Source organism: Aricia agestis, chromosome 7, assembly GCF_905147365.1.
Source record: "Aricia agestis chromosome 7, ilAriAges1.1, whole genome shotgun sequence".
NCBI classification, from domain to species: domain Eukaryota; kingdom Metazoa; phylum Arthropoda; class Insecta; order Lepidoptera; family Lycaenidae; genus Aricia; species Aricia agestis.
Window position 1 is genome coordinate 14,217,687 of NC_056412.1, and position 18,784 is coordinate 14,236,470.

Here is an 18,784-nt window from a genome sequence, read left to right on the forward strand (position 1 = left end):
CGCCATCCTCTAGGGGCGCCAAACTCAAGGTCCCAAAAAATTTGCCTAAAGGGCGCCAAAATCCATTTTTTTGCACACAGGCGCCAGTAGCCCTTACGGGGGCCCTGGCAACAGCTTGCCAAGTTCTTTGGGTTTGCAATTCCATCTCTCTGATAAGATTTTGTTCTCTCCTTTTTTCAATATAATCCCTATGTTAATTTTTTAATAAAACTGTCTCCACTCCCAATCAGTTTAGAAAGTGCTGTGCAGCCTCCTCAGTGTGTCCAGTCAGCCAGTCTAATTAATGTCTTGGTGATCTTCTCCTCGATCTTTGGCTAAGTCCCTGGACCCCGGGGAGATCCCCTGGCAACTCTACGGGGGGAACTTCTGATACGTCGCCGAGGGGATTCTTGAGGCATGGTTTGGCCAGTCCAAGCAGGATATACCTCAGGAGCAGGTACTTGGGGTTGTCTTGATGTAAGCTTGTGCATGCTTTCACTACCTAAGTAAATAATAAAAAATATATTACACATATAAAACATTTTTTTAAAGTAATAATAATTATTAATTATTATGAAAAGAAGCTTAAGAAGGTTAATAAGATACGTATTTACCTTCAACTGTATCATTTTCTTGTGTAGGATTTAGGAAGTGTTATTTGTAGAGTGAGAAGAGGTTGCGAGCTTACATGGCCATGTGATGTACTGGGTTGGTCCCAAATTTCAACATCTAAAATTAACCAAGTTAAATAACAATTTAAACTAGACAATATTACCTGTTTTGATAAAACATTAAGTTTATGATAAGTGGCATTCAAATCGTGTATGTATTTATGATTGTTATCTAAAAGTTTTTAATAAACAAAAAATATAATGTTTACACACATGTTTTACTAATTTGAAACCCAATTAGATGACATACTTACTTTTAATTATTTATCAGTCTTATGTACCTAGGCGGATAATTATTTGCAGACAAAGAAATATTAAGAATTATTCCTTTAAAATCTCCAATATTTCCTTCATCTTATTATATCGCATATTTCCGTGAAACTTTGCCAATTCTAACGCTACTATTCTTCCGAAAAAATCGTTACATTGATATTCTTTTTCCTTAGCGATAAAAGCGTCTTTGGCGTCGTATTTATCATTTTCTTTGCAATAACTTATATTATCATCATAAGGCTGAGAATCGGGGAATTCTTCTTGCGAGTCACAGTAAGTTTTCTGGGAATCAGTTGACAACTTGGTTTTCTTTGGCAAAGGTTCTTCCGTAGTCTGAGATTCGGGACTAGAATTTTCAGTTTCGCAGATCAAGTAATTGCCACGTTTTGTAAAATTGAGTTGATCTGAAAAAAAACGAATGAAAAAACTGAAACTACATAGATAGGTTCAAAACACTCTAACATTTTGTATTACCGAAAAACTTAACAAATTTATTAATATAAATAATAAAAAAAAATATCTTCGAATGTAATTTACATCGGGAACCCAGATCTATTTAATATACTCATTTTTCTAACTTTGAAACCTACAAGAGGTTTGGAACATCTGAATAAAAAAATCGCTTTAAACCTGCCATTTTCAGGTTAACACTTAGTAAAACTACTCGAAATCAACTCAAAACAATGTAACCTTCCGTTAACATCAATGGTTTGTGTTCAACTAAATAAGACATAAGTAAATCAAGTTAACAAAATATAATACATGTCCGTGTCATCTACTTCTATGGAGTATGCCACGGCCCACGGCTAACGTGTCACAAGAAAATTGTATGCCACCACTACTAAAAGTTTTCAAAAATGTGCGCCGCAATGAATCGGTTAAACAATTTGGGTAATACAGATTAGATTTAACTGCTTCCAATTTAGTATTTTTTTGGTAAGTATAAAAATGCACACAACTTACTTTGTTCTACCTGAGAGTAGTCATGATTCTCTATTGCAGCATCAACAACATTCACAGTAGGATAATCCTGTAAAAAATTAAGGATGAGTCTATTTTGCACACCACAAGCAAATAACAAAAATTATTTAGAAAGAAATAAGACACTTATGGTCTGATTTAAACATAGTAGTATGTTAACCTGTGAAAACCCAGCCTCCTCCAATGCCAAGTCTGGTGCTACTTGGAGTCCTCTCAAATTTAGAACCCTTTGTTCTAAATCTGTGATCTTTGAATAAACTGCAGGTTCACCACCACCAGTGCCGCTGGCTGCCTTGTGAAGCCGAGCAGCCTTCTTCTTGGTATTATTTTTTAAGTCACTCCACACCTTAAACATGCAGCGTAATAAACCCATTAATAAAATATATTTTCCTCAAAACCATAATAATTAGGATTACATTATTAGAATACTACCCTAATACCCTCAACCAACTGAGCCACAGAGGTTGGTACTGGTGCTAGACCAGCTCAAGCTGGGGGTTGCGGGTTTGAATCCCGTCAACGGAACAAAAAGTTTTCAATATTCCCCGGTCTGGATGTGTATTAAATATGTGTGTGATATAATAAAAAATCTTAAATATGTTATGTATAGTATAAAAGTATTACATATATTTCTGTTGTCCTGTAACACAAGTCCTTGGTACTTAGCACGGGGCAAGACTGACGTGGTGTGAAGCGTCCATAGATACCTATTATTACTTATTATTACCATTTTACCATTTAATAAGTTATGATAGATTTGTTTTGTTATGATTACCTAATTAATTAAGTAAATAAGTTCTATCCATTTCCTCATATACAAATAAATTACATAATGATAACTTACCTTTCTCCATTTTTCTGTGGGTTTGGAGTCGCCGGTGCCATTACTATTTAATAGAGAAGTTAATTGTTCCCATCTTCTCAACATTTCTATTCTACCCTTGGCGCTATTTGAGGGTTTACTGAGATCACCGTGCCTGAAATAAATAATTATTATGAATCCTATTGAACTTCATTACGTCTTAACGTCACAATAACGCTTTAGATTATTATGTTCGATAAAACTTACTCTTCCATGAAAGTGACCATCGTCTCCAACTGTTGAGGACTTGACTTTTTCATTATACCTCGATCGTGGGAATCGCAGACACAATAGATTTTCAATTGTTATGCGATACTCGACAGCCGGGTGCCGCTTGGGGACTGTTTGGTTTAATATAATATTATATTATAACTTTTAGTCTTTTAATAGAAAAACTCCGGTAAGTATTTATTTATTTTTCTTTATGCACAGATTACTAGTTTTTTTTTTTTTTTTTTTTTCATATAATGGCACTTCGGCTATAACCATGGCCAGTGTCGAGTATAATATTATGGCGGGAAAACAATATTCTTTAATACAATTTTTTATATATTATCGTCAGATCAGTCAGGTCTAAAGTCTAGTCAAAGTCTAAGCATAAAGTCAATACAGTCAAGAAGTCATGTCGGTCGATTCAGTAAAGTGGTAGGATGCTTTACTGAAACTTTTGATGGAGTTTTGGAGGGAACACAAAAGAGCACGTTTCTGGTTATTACATCACTTTCCCACACTTGTGCACGATAACGAATATTTAATGGTTAATATCCTACCAATATTACACATTAAAAACCCAGATAACACAATTTTAGGAAAATAATATAAAAACACAACATCACTCTTTCACATTCTCCCAAAAACTCCGATTACTAGTTTAAATGTCTTTATGCGAGAGACCACAGATTACTAGTATCACAGATTACTAGTATTTAATTGTATATATTTTTAACGAGAGACGAAAACGCAATTTTCGCTGCAAGTTGATTTCTTCCTCTTCTTCTTATTTATGGCTCCCACAGACTACTTAGGGATACTGATGGCTCCTTTGTGAATCGCCAATGTCAGTGTGTGCCAGTGTGTGCTGACTGCTGATAGGGCCAGCGTAGTGGGCCATTACGATGGCCCAGCGTGTGGAGGACGTAGTGGCGTAGGATGGCCGATGGCGCCAGCGCTGGCCGTGGAATGGCGACGGTGTCGGTTTTTCGGCCGCACATCAAAGGTTAAAGATACAATTTTGGGAGTTTCGGCGTTGTTTTAAGAAAGGAAAGCATATTATGCTATTATTACTTACATTCATCATTGTCATCATCATCACTACCATAATATAAACCATTATTTTAATTTTAGTCTCGAAATAAAAACTACTGATCAGATTTGAAAAATTATTTTACTGTTGGATAGCCCATTTATCGAGGAAGGCTATAGGCTATATTATATCACGCTAAGTATAATAGGAGCGAAGAAATAGAGGAAAATGTGGAAAAAACGGGGGGAAATTATTTGAAAGGGCTTATTTGAACGCGCTAATCTCAAGAACTACTGGTCCGATTTAAAAAAATATTTCAGTGTTAGATAGCCTATTGATCGAGGAAGGCTATAGGCTATATTTTATTACGCTAAGACAAATAGGAACTAAGAAATAGAGCAAAATGTGGAAAAAACGTGGGAAATTATATGAAAGGGCCTATTTGAACGCGCTAATCTTAGGAACTACTTATCCGATTTGAAAAATTCTTTCAATGTAAGATAGCTCATTTATTGAGGTAGGCTATAAGCTATATTTTATTACGCTAAAACAAATAGGAACTAAGAAATAGAGCAAAATGTGGAAAAGACGTGGGAAATTATATGAAAGGGCTAATTTGAACGCGCTAATCTCAGGAACTACTGGTATGATTTAAAAATTCTTTCAGTGATAGATATCCCATTTATCGAGGAAGGCTATGTGCTATATTTTATCATGCTAAGACTAATAGGAGCGAAGAAATAGTTGAAGATGTGGAAAAAAACGGTGGAAATTATTTGGAATTGCTTATTATCTTATGAACTACTGGAGCAATTTTTATGTTATTTGGCAAACATGAAGAATAGACCACGTGAAGGGACATAGGCTATTTTTTGCTGCAAAATGTACGGTTGCGTGAAATTCCTAAATTACGCAAGCAAAGCCGCGTGGAACATCTACATATAATAAAATCGTAGGAAAATCAATTCTGTATATTGAATCATTTTGTACAATAATAATACTTGGGATGTGATCTACTATGCTAACGCGGACGAAGTCGCGGGCAACAGCTAGTATATAATATAAAAGCTATCTATATATTAATACGCGAGAGAAAAACTTTGTAACCCTTTTTACGAAAAATGGGGAAACGTGAAAAAAAATGAAATTTCGCACAGTTATAGTTTATATTATGGTGAAGGAGTGCATCGAGCTAATATTATTTTAAAATGATGCTTTTATCATATATATTTTTAACAAATAAAATGGTCAATGGTCGCAACGCCTCTACATGATGGCCGTGTTCAGTTGTGATCTAAACGTCGTTCAAGATGGACGTGTAAGCATTAGCCATTGCGGCAATGCAAAACGTGCATTTTTAATAATTTATGACTTCACCAGATGACCCGGTGAACTTCGTATCACCTCCCTCCTAATATGAACCTTCTCTTGAATTCTACGAATAATTATTTCGAGACCTAAAATTAAAATAATGGTTTATGGTAGTGATGATGATGACAATGATGAATGTAATAATAGCATAATATGCTTTTCGTTCTTAAAACAACTCCCAAAATTGTATCTTTAAAGAGTCAGTTATAAAAGCTATAATAATTATTGTAAAGTTTCATTAAAATCCGTTCAGTAGTTTTGAGTAAAAGAGTAACAAAAGTAACAAACATCCATACAAACTTTCGGCTTTATCATATTATCATTCATTATGAGACCACGTACTCGTCATTTTGAATGAAATTCGTAAATTGTAATACGAATTACGACGTCCTCACTCGACCGCGGTCAGGCATCGACTGTCGTATCGCCAACGTGTAGAGGCGTACCGCCATCGCTGGGCTATCATCCTTTGATGTGCGGCCGAAAAACCGACACCGTCCACACATTCCACGGCCAGCGCTGGCGCCATCGGCCATCCTACGCCACGACGCCCTCCACACGCTGGGCCATCGTAATGGCCCACTACGCTGGCCCATCGTGAAGAGCCGCAATGAGGGATTTTCATTTATATTTTTTAATTTTAACAATCTTAACTAGATGGCGTAAGGAAAGACACTTCTAGATTTTCTATTGGTTCCTCACCGACCTGAAATTATCTGCAGGCTGGCATCACTGACTACATATGGGTTGTGTTCCCAAAAAATATCAGTGTATTGTCAAGTGTGACATAAATCAAAATATCTTAAGCCTAAGCGATCATTGGCCTAAGCGATTAGACCAGTACACTGGTAATAGTTTAGGAACACGCTGACATAATAAAAACTTGTCAAACTGAAACTTGACAACTGAAAGAGTTTTAGCGGGCATGTCACTTTCAAACTTCTTCTACTTTTTATTGTTGGTGTGGTTTTTATTATTTTTTCCCAAATTGTGTTATTTGGGTTTTTGATAGGTATTCATTATTGGTAAAATATAAGCCATTACATATCCGTCATCTTGCACAAGTGCAGGTAAGATGTTGTCATAACCAAAATGTATTATTCCTGTGACATTTGGTGTGAATATCAGTAAATAGGGCTATTTCTGCCGTGAATTTTAGCTAAAACATCGTTATAATAACTTTATTATCCTATTCATTGGAATATGATTGCGTCTTTTTCAAATTGAAATGTATCAAGTTTTACATTATTTTGCCCAGCGGGGCTAAAATGGTTACTTTTAGCAATTCCTAGCGACGATATTACGAGCAATATCGTCGGTGATTCATCTAATTTTGTAAAATAACGTCCTAAGTCAATGGCAATTCAATTCATTAGCAGATTCATAATTGAAACTGTCTTGCCATTCTGAAAAACATAAAAACGAACATGAATGATGAACGATGATAATAATATAAGTTCTATCTTTTACCCGCGACTTCGTTCGCATGACGCATGTATGTAGTTTTCATCACTAGAAGTGCGTTTAATCAAATAGTTCCTTTGCCATCATGTTTGCATTCCAGCCCCTCTATCATGAGCTCTTAAAGCCAGCCAGAATACTGACTGGCTCGCATTTTGGTACCATGACCTCTATTTTCCAGCCAGTCAGTGGTCACGTGACACAAAACTCACTTCTCCATTGTTAACTGAGTAATAATTTCGAATCATGACAACACTTCTGACATAAGCTCGCTTGCTTTTACGTCAAATACAGCAATTCAATAAACACCAACCAACGAGTAGCTTTTACTGAATAGTTTACATTTTAGTAATTTTATTTATTAATATTACATACTTTTTAGTCTTAAATTATATTGCTATTTAGTTGGTTAGTTACTTAATAAGTTATATTTTAGTCTATAGCATATATTTTAGTGAAAATAATTCGTTATTAAAACCAAAAAACTAAACATTCGAAGTGTCCAAATTTTTGGAAAACGATTAAGTAGGTATTCTCAAGTTAATCACGAAGTGATACATAAGAAACGTAGAGACCTTAGTAATCCATTTAGTGTTAGTGAGGTTTCAGAATAATAACATAAGTGAGGTGTAGTATACCTATATGTCTAGTCAACAATAAGGTTTGCATTTGTGCGATGAGCTAAGACTGCATTGATTTAGTACACAAGAAACACATACAAGGTATAAGGAACACAAGTGTTGTGTATAATTACTTACTGTAAAACAAGTATGAATTTTCACCAAAAACCTACAGGTACAATCTTATAGTTGCATTGTAGGTTTTTGTGTTATTTCACAAACTATTTCCTTGTAAATCTGAAGTATTATTGGTATATGCATGATAAACACTGCACCAAAGAGGTAAATTCAATATTACTTACTTTTAACAAGAATTTTCAGAACACAACCTTTTAAACTTTAGATGTATGTATAACATGCTCCGGATAAACATTGACACACCTAAACTTCTAGAAAAGTTAAATAATTGATAATATCATAGAATCCCAATTAGCTAAATTCTCATATGAGCACTTTTTCATTTAAGTATAACTTCTTCTCTTGACTACAATATGGTATTATATGATGGGAATAGTGTAAATCACTAAATTTTACTCAAAAACAAAAACCTACATTATAGTACTTTTCCAAAAAAGACTTACTTAATAAGAATTGCATAACAAACATATGGAACTTATTGTTCATAAAACATAATATTATCATAGGAACATATATTATTATGTATTACCAAAAATACTTTTGTACTTACCTCAATAATAATAATAAGTATTAGTTTTATATTAAATTAAAACTTAAAATACATGAGGACTTACTATGTACTTCTTAGGAACCTATCTTAGGAGCATTTCGTACAATCTTTTGATTGCAGTAGGTCTTTGTGTTATTTCACAAACTATTTCCTTGTAAACCATGCATGATAAACGCTGCACGAAAGAGGTAAATTCAAAGGTATTACTTTCTCAATAACAAGAATTTTGAGAACACAACCTTTGAAACTTTAGATTCATGTATATTCACGAATAAATATTGACACACACACATACACCTAAACTACTAGAAAAGTTAAATCATTGATAATATAAAATCCAAATTAGCTAAATTCTCATATGCACTTTTTCATTTATAACTTCTCTTGACTACAATATGATATAATATATAATGGGAATAGTCACTAAAACTCAAAAATATAATCCTACATTACTTATAGTACTTTTTCCAAAAAGACATAACAAAAATTGCAAAACAAACATACTTATTGTTCATAAAACATAATATTTTCATTGGAACTTATATTATTATTACCAAAAATTCTTTTGTACCTCAATAATAATAATATTAGTTTTATATTATTACATTAAAATTTAAAATACATTTTAAATTTTAATGTAATAAGGACTTTAGTAAGTCCTCATGTATTATACATTTTAAAAAGATGTGGTCGTTTTAGGGACCTATCAGACAGAGTGGTCACGCGTTGAAGCATTTGCGTTGGAGCAGTCAGTGTGTGACTGAGGAGCAATTCTGACACATTCAGAACTCCTCCTGTGTGAGTATATAGAGATACTCACACGGGAGGCATTCTACAACATAATACAACACAAAGAACACAAAACCCTTGACCGCTCTCTGTCTGAGATATCCCAGGCAATTTCCCATAGTTGCAACTTGCAATGCAGTTTCTAATTGTTATTGGTTTGCCAAATAAAAGTCTGAAATTATAATATTGTTTTTATCTTTCATCAAAAGTTGGTATTTGAACTCCTTTAATAATAATAAATTAATATTTACACAAGGGATATTTGATTCATCTTCTTTGATTTTAAGTGACAAGACCTTGTTTAAGATTTCCGCTGTATAAATATTTTTATAAGTATAATATAAAAGAGATTTAACACTTGCCTATCTGATACTAGGTTGATAATAAGGTTTAAGACAAATGTAGTACCTATTGATGAAAGCTGTGTATGAATATGTATCTAAGGTAGGTAAGTATATTTAAGTGAGAAAATAAATGAAAAAACATTTAAAAACGAGTATTTATTAAATTTCTTTTAATTAAAGCTTTTGAGTGAATATATATTATCTTCCTAGGACTTCGTCATCATTACACTTGCAATTCTTTATTATAAAATGTAGTACTTATAGTATCTCAGTGTTAGCAATCATCCTTTATCCTGAAAAATATTTGGTTCAGCGTACACAGTACTAATAATGTAAAATGCCTTACAAGGCACGAAAAGGGGATTATTAAACTTATAAATTGCCTGTTTATGTTACAATAATACCTATTTGAAAGCTCAAAAAAACGTAGGTGTTCAAGAATGAGTTCAAGTTCAACAAACTATGTTCAACTCATGACATCAACTCTGTTGTAATGCATGTAATTGTAATCCACAAGTTTGATGCATTTCTAAGACTTTTTCATGGTAGATTATTTAGCGTAGGTATCAAATAGGTATAGGATATAATAAACTTATCAATTTCTTGCTTAAAACATAATCTCTATAAACTTAATAACAATATCTAATTATCTTTTTTTTTTTGTCTCCTTCTTCTTCTCTTTTTTAATTGCCGACTCAGTTAGTTGCCAATGTCAGAGAATTCTTTCTCCTCTAGATCGCCATGCTTGTGATAATATAAACATGAAGGAGTGTTATTTTCTCAGTGTTTTCATAAAGGGCTTATAAAATACCAAAAAAATATAAATAAAACCATTTACACATTTATAATAATTACCTTTAAATACAATAAATCGGTGCAAAAGTAACTATTCCTACATTGACCACGTTATATATTAGAAAATAGTATATTTTATAATAAAAAATATCAATCTTTTTTTAAACTATATTTTCATCTTGATTTACAATTTTTCCGTTAGTCGTTATGGCTAAGCCATTTCAATTCCTAAAAAAAAAACAATTCCGTTAGTCAAATTTGACGTTCGTGTTTGACATATTTTCTTAATCCAGTTCAGAGACAAATATTACAGGTTAAAACCATTCAGAAGTAAAAGTGCAAATGATACCGAAACAGAACCACTCACTTTACAACTGTTTACATACCTGCACGGATTAGCTCAGGTTTTGACAAAGTTAATGATAGGGGTCCTTGACCTATCACTAACTAAGCTCAGGTTTTGACAAAGTTAATGATAGGGGTCCTTGACCTATCACTAACTTTGTCAAAACCTGAGCTAATCCGTGCAGGTATGTAAACAGTTGTAAAGTGAGTGGTTCTGTTTCGGTATCATTTGCACTTTTACTTCTCAATGGTTTTAACCTGTAATATTTGTCTCTGAACTGGATTAAGAAATGTCAAACACGAACGTCAAATTTGACTAACGGAATTGTTTTTTTTTAGGAATTGAAATGGCTTAGCCATAACGACTAACGGAAAAATTGTAAATCAAGATGAAAATATAGTTTAAAAAAAGATTGATATTTTTTATTATAAAATATACTATTTTCTAATATATAACGTGGTCAATGTAGGAATAGTTACTTTTGCACCGATTTATTGTATTTAAAGGTAATTATTATAAATGTGTAAATGGTTTTATTTATATTTTTTGGTATTTTATAAGCCCTTTATGAAAACACTGAGAAAATAACACTCCTTCATGTTTATATTATCACAAGCATGGCGATCTAGAGGAGAAAGAATTCTCTGACATTGGCAACTAACTGAGTCGGCAATTAAAAAAGAGAAGAAGAAGGAGACAAAAAAAAAAGATAATTAGATATTGTTATTAAGTTTATAGAGATTATGTTTTAAGCAAGAAATTGATAAGTTTATTATATCCTATACCTATTTGATACCTACGCTAAATAATCTACCATGAAAAAGTCTTAGAAATGCATCAAACTTGTGGATTACAATTACATGCATTACAACAGAGTTGATGTCATGAGTTGAACATAGTTTGTTGAACTTGAACTCATTCTTGAACACCTACGTTTTTTTGAGCTTTCAAATAGGTATTATTGTAACATAAACAGGCAATTTATAAGTTTAATAATCCCCTTTTCGTGCCTTGTAAGGCATTTTACATTATTAGTACTGTGTACGCTGAACCAAATATTTTTCAGGATAAAGGATGATTGCTAACACTGAGATACTATAAGTACTACATTTTATAATAAAGAATTGCAAGTGTAATGATGACGAAGTCCTAGGAAGATAATATATATTCACTCAAAAGCTTTAATTAAAAGAAATTTAATAAATACTCGTTTTTAAATGTTTTTTTATTTATTTTCTCACTTAAATATACCTACCTTAGATACATATTCATACACAGCTTTCATCAATAGGTACTACATTTGTCTTAAACCTTATTATCAACCTAGTATCAGATAGGCAAGTGTTAAATCTCTTTTTTATTATACTTATAAAAATATTTATACAGCGGAAATCTTAAACAAGGTCTTGTCACTTAAAATCAAAGAAGATGAATCAAATATCCCTTGTGTAAATATTAATTTATTATTATTAAAGGAGTTCAAATACCAACTTTTGATGAAAGATAAAAACAATATTATAATTTCAGACTTTTATTTGGCAAACCAATAACAATTAGAAACTGCATTGCAAGTTGCAACTATGGGAAATTGCCTGGGATATCTCAGACAGAGAGCGGTCAAGGGTTTTGTGTTCTTTGTGTTGTATTATGTTGTAGAATGCCTCCCGTGTGAGTATCTCTATATACTCACACAGGAGGAGTTCTGAATGTGTCAGAATTGCTCCTCAGTCACACACTGACTGCTCCAACGCAAATGCTTCAACGCGTGACCACTCTGTCTGATAGGTACCTAAAACGACCACATCTTTTTAAAATGTATAATACATGAGGACTTACTAAAGTCCTTATTACATTAAAATTTAAAATGTATTTTAAATTTTAATGTAAAAATATAAAACTAATATTATTATTATTGAGGTACAAAAGAATTTTTGGTAATAATAATATAAGTTCCAATGAAAATATTATGTTTTATGAACAATAAGTATGTTTGTTATGCAATTTTTGTTATGTCTTTTTGGAAAAAGTACTATAAGTAATGTAGGATTATATTTTTGAGTTTTAGTGACTATTCCCATTATATATTATATCATATTGTAGTCAAGAGAAGTTATAAATGAAAAAGTGCATATGAGAATTTAGCTAATTTGGATTTTATATTATCAATGATTTAACTTTTCTAGTAGTTTAGGTGTATGTGTGTGTGTCAATATTTATTCGTGAATATACATGAATCTAAAGTTTCAAAGGTTGTGTTCTCAAAATTCTTGTTATTGAGAAAGTAATACCTTTGAATTTACCTCTTTGGTGCAGCGTTTATCATGCATGGTTTACAAGGAAATAGTTTGTGAAATAACACAAAGACCTACTGCAATCAAAAGATTGTACGAAATGCTCCTAAGATAGGTTCCTAAGAAGTACATAGTAAGTCCTCATGTATTTTAAGTTTTAATTTAATATAAAACTAATACTTATTATTATTATTGAGGTAAGTACAAAAGTATTTTTGGTAATACATAATAATATATGTTCCTATGATAATATTATGTTTTATGAACAATAAGTTCCATATGTTTGTTATGCAATTCTTATTAAGTAAGTCTTTTTTGGAAAAGTACTATAATGTAGGTTTTTGTTTTTGAGTAAAATTTAGTGATTTACACTATTCCCATCATATAATACCATATTGTAGTCAAGAGAAGAAGTTATACTTAAATAAAAAAGTGCTCATATGAGAATTTAGCTAATTGGGATTCTATGATATTATCAATTATTTAACTTTTCTAGAAGTTTAGGTGTGTCAATGTTTATCCGGAGCATGTTATACATACATCTAAAGTTTAAAAGGTTGTGTTCTGAAAATTCTTGTTAAAAGTAAGTAATATTGAATTTACCTCTTTGGTGCAGTGTTTATCATGCATATACCAATAATACTTCAGATTTACAAGGAAATAGTTTGTGAAATAACACAAAAACCTACAATGCAACTATAAGATTGTACCTGTAGGTTTTTGGTGAAAATTCATACTTGTTTTACAGTAAGTAATTATACACAACACTTGTGTTCCTTATACCTTGTATGTGTTTCTTGTGTACTAAATCAATGCAGTCTTAGCTCATCGCACAAATGCAAACCTTATTGTTGACTAGACATATAGGTATACTACACCTCACTTATGTTATTATTCTGAAACCTCACTAACACTAAATGGATTACTAAGGTCTCTACGTTTCTTATGTATCACTTCGTGATTAACTTGAGAATACCTACTTAATCGTTTTCCAAAAATTTGGACACTTCGAATGTTTAGTTTTTTGGTTTTAATAACGAATTATTTTCACTAAAATATATGCTATAGACTAAAATATAACTTATTAAGTAACTAACCAACTAAATAGCAATATAATTTAAGACTAAAAAGTATGTAATATTAATAAACAAAATTACTAAAATGTAAACTATTCAGTAAAAGCTACTCGTTGGTTGGTGTTTATTGAATTGCTGTATTTGACGTAAAAGCAAGCGAGCTTATGTCAGAAGTGTTGTCATGATTCGAAATTATTACTCAGTTATCAATGGAGAAGTGAGTTTTGTGTCACGTGACCACTGACTGGCTGGAAAATAGAGGTCATGGTACCAAAATGCGAGCCAGTCAGTATTCTGGCTGGCTTTAAGAGCTCATGATAGAGGGGCTGTTAATAACGTAAACACGGTAGACACGCTCTGATAGTATTCATAAGTTTTACTGTATTTCAGGGTGATTAAACTGATGATACGTAGTATCCCTAAGTAGTATGTGAACTGATGCTGGTAACCCTATTTCACTAAGCTGAAATGGCGGCAACTTGAGTTATTCACATTTATTGGGCCCCCCTTACTTTTCTCACGTTCACAAAACACTTTCACTCTTAACACCATCATTCCTTCACCACTCTTTAATGTTTTCGGCATGATTTTCTCACAGTAAAACTTATGAATACTCGCAGAGCATGTCTGCCACAGATTACTAAGTATATATTTGAATTTTGATGTCTGCCGTGTTGTTTACCAGTGTTGCCAGAGCTGTATGTTCGAAAGTAACTTATTGTCATGCGAAAAGTAACATTTTGAGGGGAAAAGTAACATTTCGTATTACATAAATAATATTTTAAATGCCGGGGGGGGGGGGGGGGGGAATCCAGAATGCACGAAAACATACTATACATATAGAGATATAGAGATGAAGTGATTTTTTGGATTCCGTATAATTATTTTATTATTAAAATTATTTATATACCTATTGAAATGAAAATATAATAACATAAGCTCTTATACAAAAAAACACAATTTTTGGCCTATTTTTGCTCTATCACGGTACGGAACCCTTTATGAGCGAGTCAGACTCGTGGGCGGGGGCGCTGCTGATAAAGGAGAACTGTTAAAAATTTGTTTTTGTATGATGGCAGCGTTAGTTGCTTTTTTCGCCACGTTCATTCAAAGCATTGTCAGCTGTAACGACAAAACTCAATAAAACTAAGTGTGTTTCGTTTTCGCATTTTTGGTTTCAAACATCTTTTTTTTTCAATTACCAAAAGTAACGTAAAAGTAACATCTGTAGTCATGTCACATGAATGTAACATGCAAGGGTCAAAAGTAACGTAAAATGTTATGTCGGCTGTACACTCTCACCGAGACACAGCGAGGCGGCCCGAGTGCGAGAGTGTAAATGGGTGCGCTCGCCTCGTCTCGCCTGTCTCGGACCCTCTCGGTCCGGTCACCGGTGTCGGTATTTTGCGCCCGAGACAAAGGGTCTCGCGAGGAAAGCGAGCGCATTACTGTACACTCGCGTTTTTCACTACTAGTCGCGCCGCTAGACAGTGCAGAACAGCAAAATAACAATAATAAACGTCATTATCAGTCATTATCTGTGAGAAATAAAATTAAATATGATTATATATCTTTGGATTACAATGATATCTTTCGATGCATAGAGAAAAATAATGGTCCATCTTCTCTGAGTTCATAACTGCAATTGAACTAAGCGAGAATGTACATGATCGCACTCGGGCAAGGGGCTCTCGCACGAGACTCTCGCCCGAGAGCTCTCGGCGAGAGTGTACAGCCGACATTACAAAAGTAACATTGTGGCAACGCTGGTGTTGACAGACAGTAACACAGATTACTAGTTTAAAATTGGACAGTAACAAATATATACTAGTAATCTGTGGCCAACATGACAGCAAAGGAACTATTCGATGAAACCTACTCTATACAATTTTGTAAAATTTGTTTGTTTTTCTGAAGCTATTTTTTTATTACTACCAAGATTTCTATGATTGTAAAATAAAACAAGTCCTAACGCTATGTCGTCTGATGCCCTAAATATTTGTCGTCGTAGGCTCAATGAAGCCTTAGGTGAGAAATCGACTAAATATTTCAATCACATGAAACAATGGTTTCGAATGAAATTAACTAAAGAAGAGTTCGATACCGAAGCTCGTGCTCTACTACATTCTGATCAGGTTCAATATCACAACGAATTCCTGTTGGCTCTATTAAACAAAGTTGAAGGGTTGGCTGAAGCGTCAATAAACATAGCCCATGAGAAATCGAGTTCACACAACAGAAGTAGAAGACACAAGAGAAGCTCGCGAATGTCCGAGAAATCAAACTTCGAACCGGCAGATTTATTAGAATATTTGCCGCCTAACTCGCCGCCCGGGGCTGGAAGCGATGGTGTGAAATATGCAGCACAGGTTGGCCTTTACATATTAAGTATGTACAATAACAATATTATCTATACTAATATTATAAAGAGGTAAACTTTGTTTGTTTGTTTAATTGTAATGAATAGGCTCAAAAACTACTGGACCGATTTTAAAAATTCTTTCACCATTCGAAAGCTACATTATTTACGAGTAACTTATGCTACTTTTTATTTTGGAAAATATAGGGTTCCGTAAGATATTTCAGTTTTTCAGAAACAACCAGAAAATTTACTTATTTTGCGTACGCTGCCTAAACTATAAAGATAGAACTATACAATGTTCGAAGTAAATGTAGATCTTATAAATATCTACAAAAATGTCCGCGACACACTATACCTATCTATGTCAAGTGAGGCACAACAACCATTTTTTTTATTTAAAAATCTTGATTTTTATTGATCTACATTTAAACGGATTTATTTTACTCATGCTAATAATCCTTATCAAAATAAATTATTTCATCACTAAGTACAGTTTATGTAGAATATATTTGGTCTTTGAATTATTAAAATTTGATGTTTGGTTTAGAAGTTATGGCGAAATTAAAATATTGCGATGTACGCCCGTTTCGAAGTGGGCGCTACCAATGCGGCGATGCCCTCGCGGGAAGGGTATCACTATACAATATACATCGTCCACAGGAAAGAAAGTCAATTAGTTCATGATATCGATTAACTATAGTTCAAGTGAAGAGCTGAAGGTGCGTTGCCGGCATTTTAAGAGGGAATAGAGTAATAGGGGAGGGTAGCGGAGGGAAGGGAAGGGAGTAGGGGAGGGTAGGGAAGGGAATAGGGTAGGGGATTGGGCCTCCGGTGTGAGTTTACCGGAGTTCACTCGGCGAAACACAGCGCAAGCGCTGCTTCATGCCCGTTTTCTGTGAGAACGTGGTATTTCTCCGGTCGAGCCGGCCCATTCGTGCCGAAGTATGGATCTTCCACGTATGAAAGCGTATAAAGCATATTATGATTTAAATTTTAAATGAATATTTTCGAAGATATTACAGATTTAAAAATTGCGGGACGTAGCTTTTGCGGCAGTAGGTACCGACCAATGCGGGCCACGGGTAGTAATGAATATAAATTAATTATTTCTCAAAACTACTGAATCAATTTTAATCATTTTTTAGTGACATAGGCTGTAATATATTTTATACCCGTGCGAAGCTGGGGCGGGTCGCTAGTAATGAATAATATGAAAGCTACATATTTCTCTAAACTTGGACCTACATATTTGCAAGCATTATTAAAAACCTTTTTTTTTTAGGAAATATTTCTACCAGATCACGCACTTGTTGTTGGTAGATTTATGTTATCCGCATGGGAACTTGGACTAGAAGGTGCAGATGATGACGCAGCAGATCTCATCGTTGTCGCTGTTCAGAAGTTCCTAAAGAACATCATTAGTACTGTGATAGCACAACGCAAAGGATACAAGTTACGTAACAACCGGTTTATGTATGATATTGGGGCGGATGTGCCGAACATGTGGCTGAGGAATAGCAATAAGTTGTACGATCCACAGAGCGAAGGGAGAGTGGGGTTGGATGATAGCGGAGAAGCATTGGGACCACGTTGCCCGCCCACTCTAGATGAAGTCGAGCATTCTGCTGCATTTGAAATTGCTTGCAGGTACTATTTTATTTTAATACCTTGATATTTTAAAAATTGATGATAATAATTGAATGTATTCACTATTTTGAGATGTTTACTTTTCTCAAACATATTGTATTGAAATGCCATAATATTGAAAAACTAAAAAATCTTGGTAAATAAAATACTGCTGCTAAATTGTTTTTTTTTTAGTGCAAACAAAGAGCCCAATGATGATAGGCTGACAATAGATGAATTCTACACCACACTTCTGTCACATAAGAACATAATTGCATGCCACTCAATCTACGCAATCAACATGGAGAGGCTGGCGGTAATGTTGAATCATCCTAGTTACTAGATCAAGTGGTAAATGGGATTTAAAAAAAATAAGTATTGGTTAGTTAATGGAAATGTAGCTTTAAGTATAAAATAAACACTATTTAAAATTCAAATTTTTATTATAATTCAATAATAAAACATAACTTAGTAAAAGGAACATTTCATTTGATATTTACTATTTCATATTGATCTATTTATTCATTAACATTATAATAATAATTAATTATTATTAGTAATTCTACTTTTTGGTACATATATATTTTTTTAAATATCAATAAAACATTGAAATTAAATTACAAAACATGCTATTTTCAGCAATAGCACAATAAAATATTTATGAACACTTTTCAATACTTAAAGGCAAGGCAAGGCAAAGTAAAAGAATTATTTTAATAAAAAAGTAAAAACCTAGATAGGCATGATTTAAAACATGAAATAAGATTACTTAAGTAATTCATGAAGCTACTTAATTATAATAAATAACTAGATGAAAGCTAAAAAAATTCCTTGCTTTGCCTTCATAGACGAGTAAGAGCAGAAAACAATTTAAAGTGAAAAAACCTTTTGCTGTCTCCTTCATTACTGCTAGGGGCGGCCTTACCCATTGCGAGGCTCCGGGCAGAAGGTCTTTGCGAGGCCCTTTGCTTTCCAAAATAAACACCTTGCAAAGCCCTTGCTACCG

The 18,784-nt window shown here is 33.3% G+C and overlaps 2 protein-coding genes across 3 annotated transcripts; one reads left to right on the top strand and one right to left on the bottom strand.

Moving 5' to 3' along the window:
- Window positions 1–56: 56 nt before the first annotated feature.
- Window positions 57–3,068, bottom strand: LOC121728701. Of its 2 annotated transcripts, XM_042116937.1 has the most exons (6): window positions 2,974–3,068; window positions 2,749–2,881; window positions 1,887–1,953; window positions 905–1,327; window positions 594–708; window positions 57–481 (listed from the first exon to the last, which is right to left on the bottom strand). In XM_042116937.1, exons 1-4 carry the CDS (start codon window positions 3,024–3,026, stop codon window positions 972–974), a joined length of 609 nt encoding a protein of 202 aa, XP_041972871.1. In that variant the 5' UTR covers window positions 3,027–3,068; the 3' UTR covers window positions 57–481; window positions 594–708; window positions 905–971. The 2 variants fall into 2 exon arrangements, 1 of the variants encoding a protein (XP_041972871.1); XR_006035857.1 differs by lacking the exons at window positions 2,749–2,881; window positions 2,974–3,068 and adding an exon at window positions 2,065–2,247.
- A 12,613-nt stretch (window positions 3,069–15,681) lies between these two features.
- LOC121728674 (transcriptional adapter 1-like) lies at window positions 15,682–18,129 on the top strand. Its single transcript, XM_042116899.1, has 3 exons — window positions 15,682–16,159; window positions 17,435–17,799; window positions 17,974–18,129. Exons 1-3 carry the CDS (start codon window positions 15,767–15,769, stop codon window positions 18,119–18,121), a joined length of 906 nt encoding a protein of 301 aa, XP_041972833.1. The 5' UTR covers window positions 15,682–15,766; the 3' UTR covers window positions 18,122–18,129.
- Window positions 18,130–18,784: the final 655 nt, after the last annotated feature.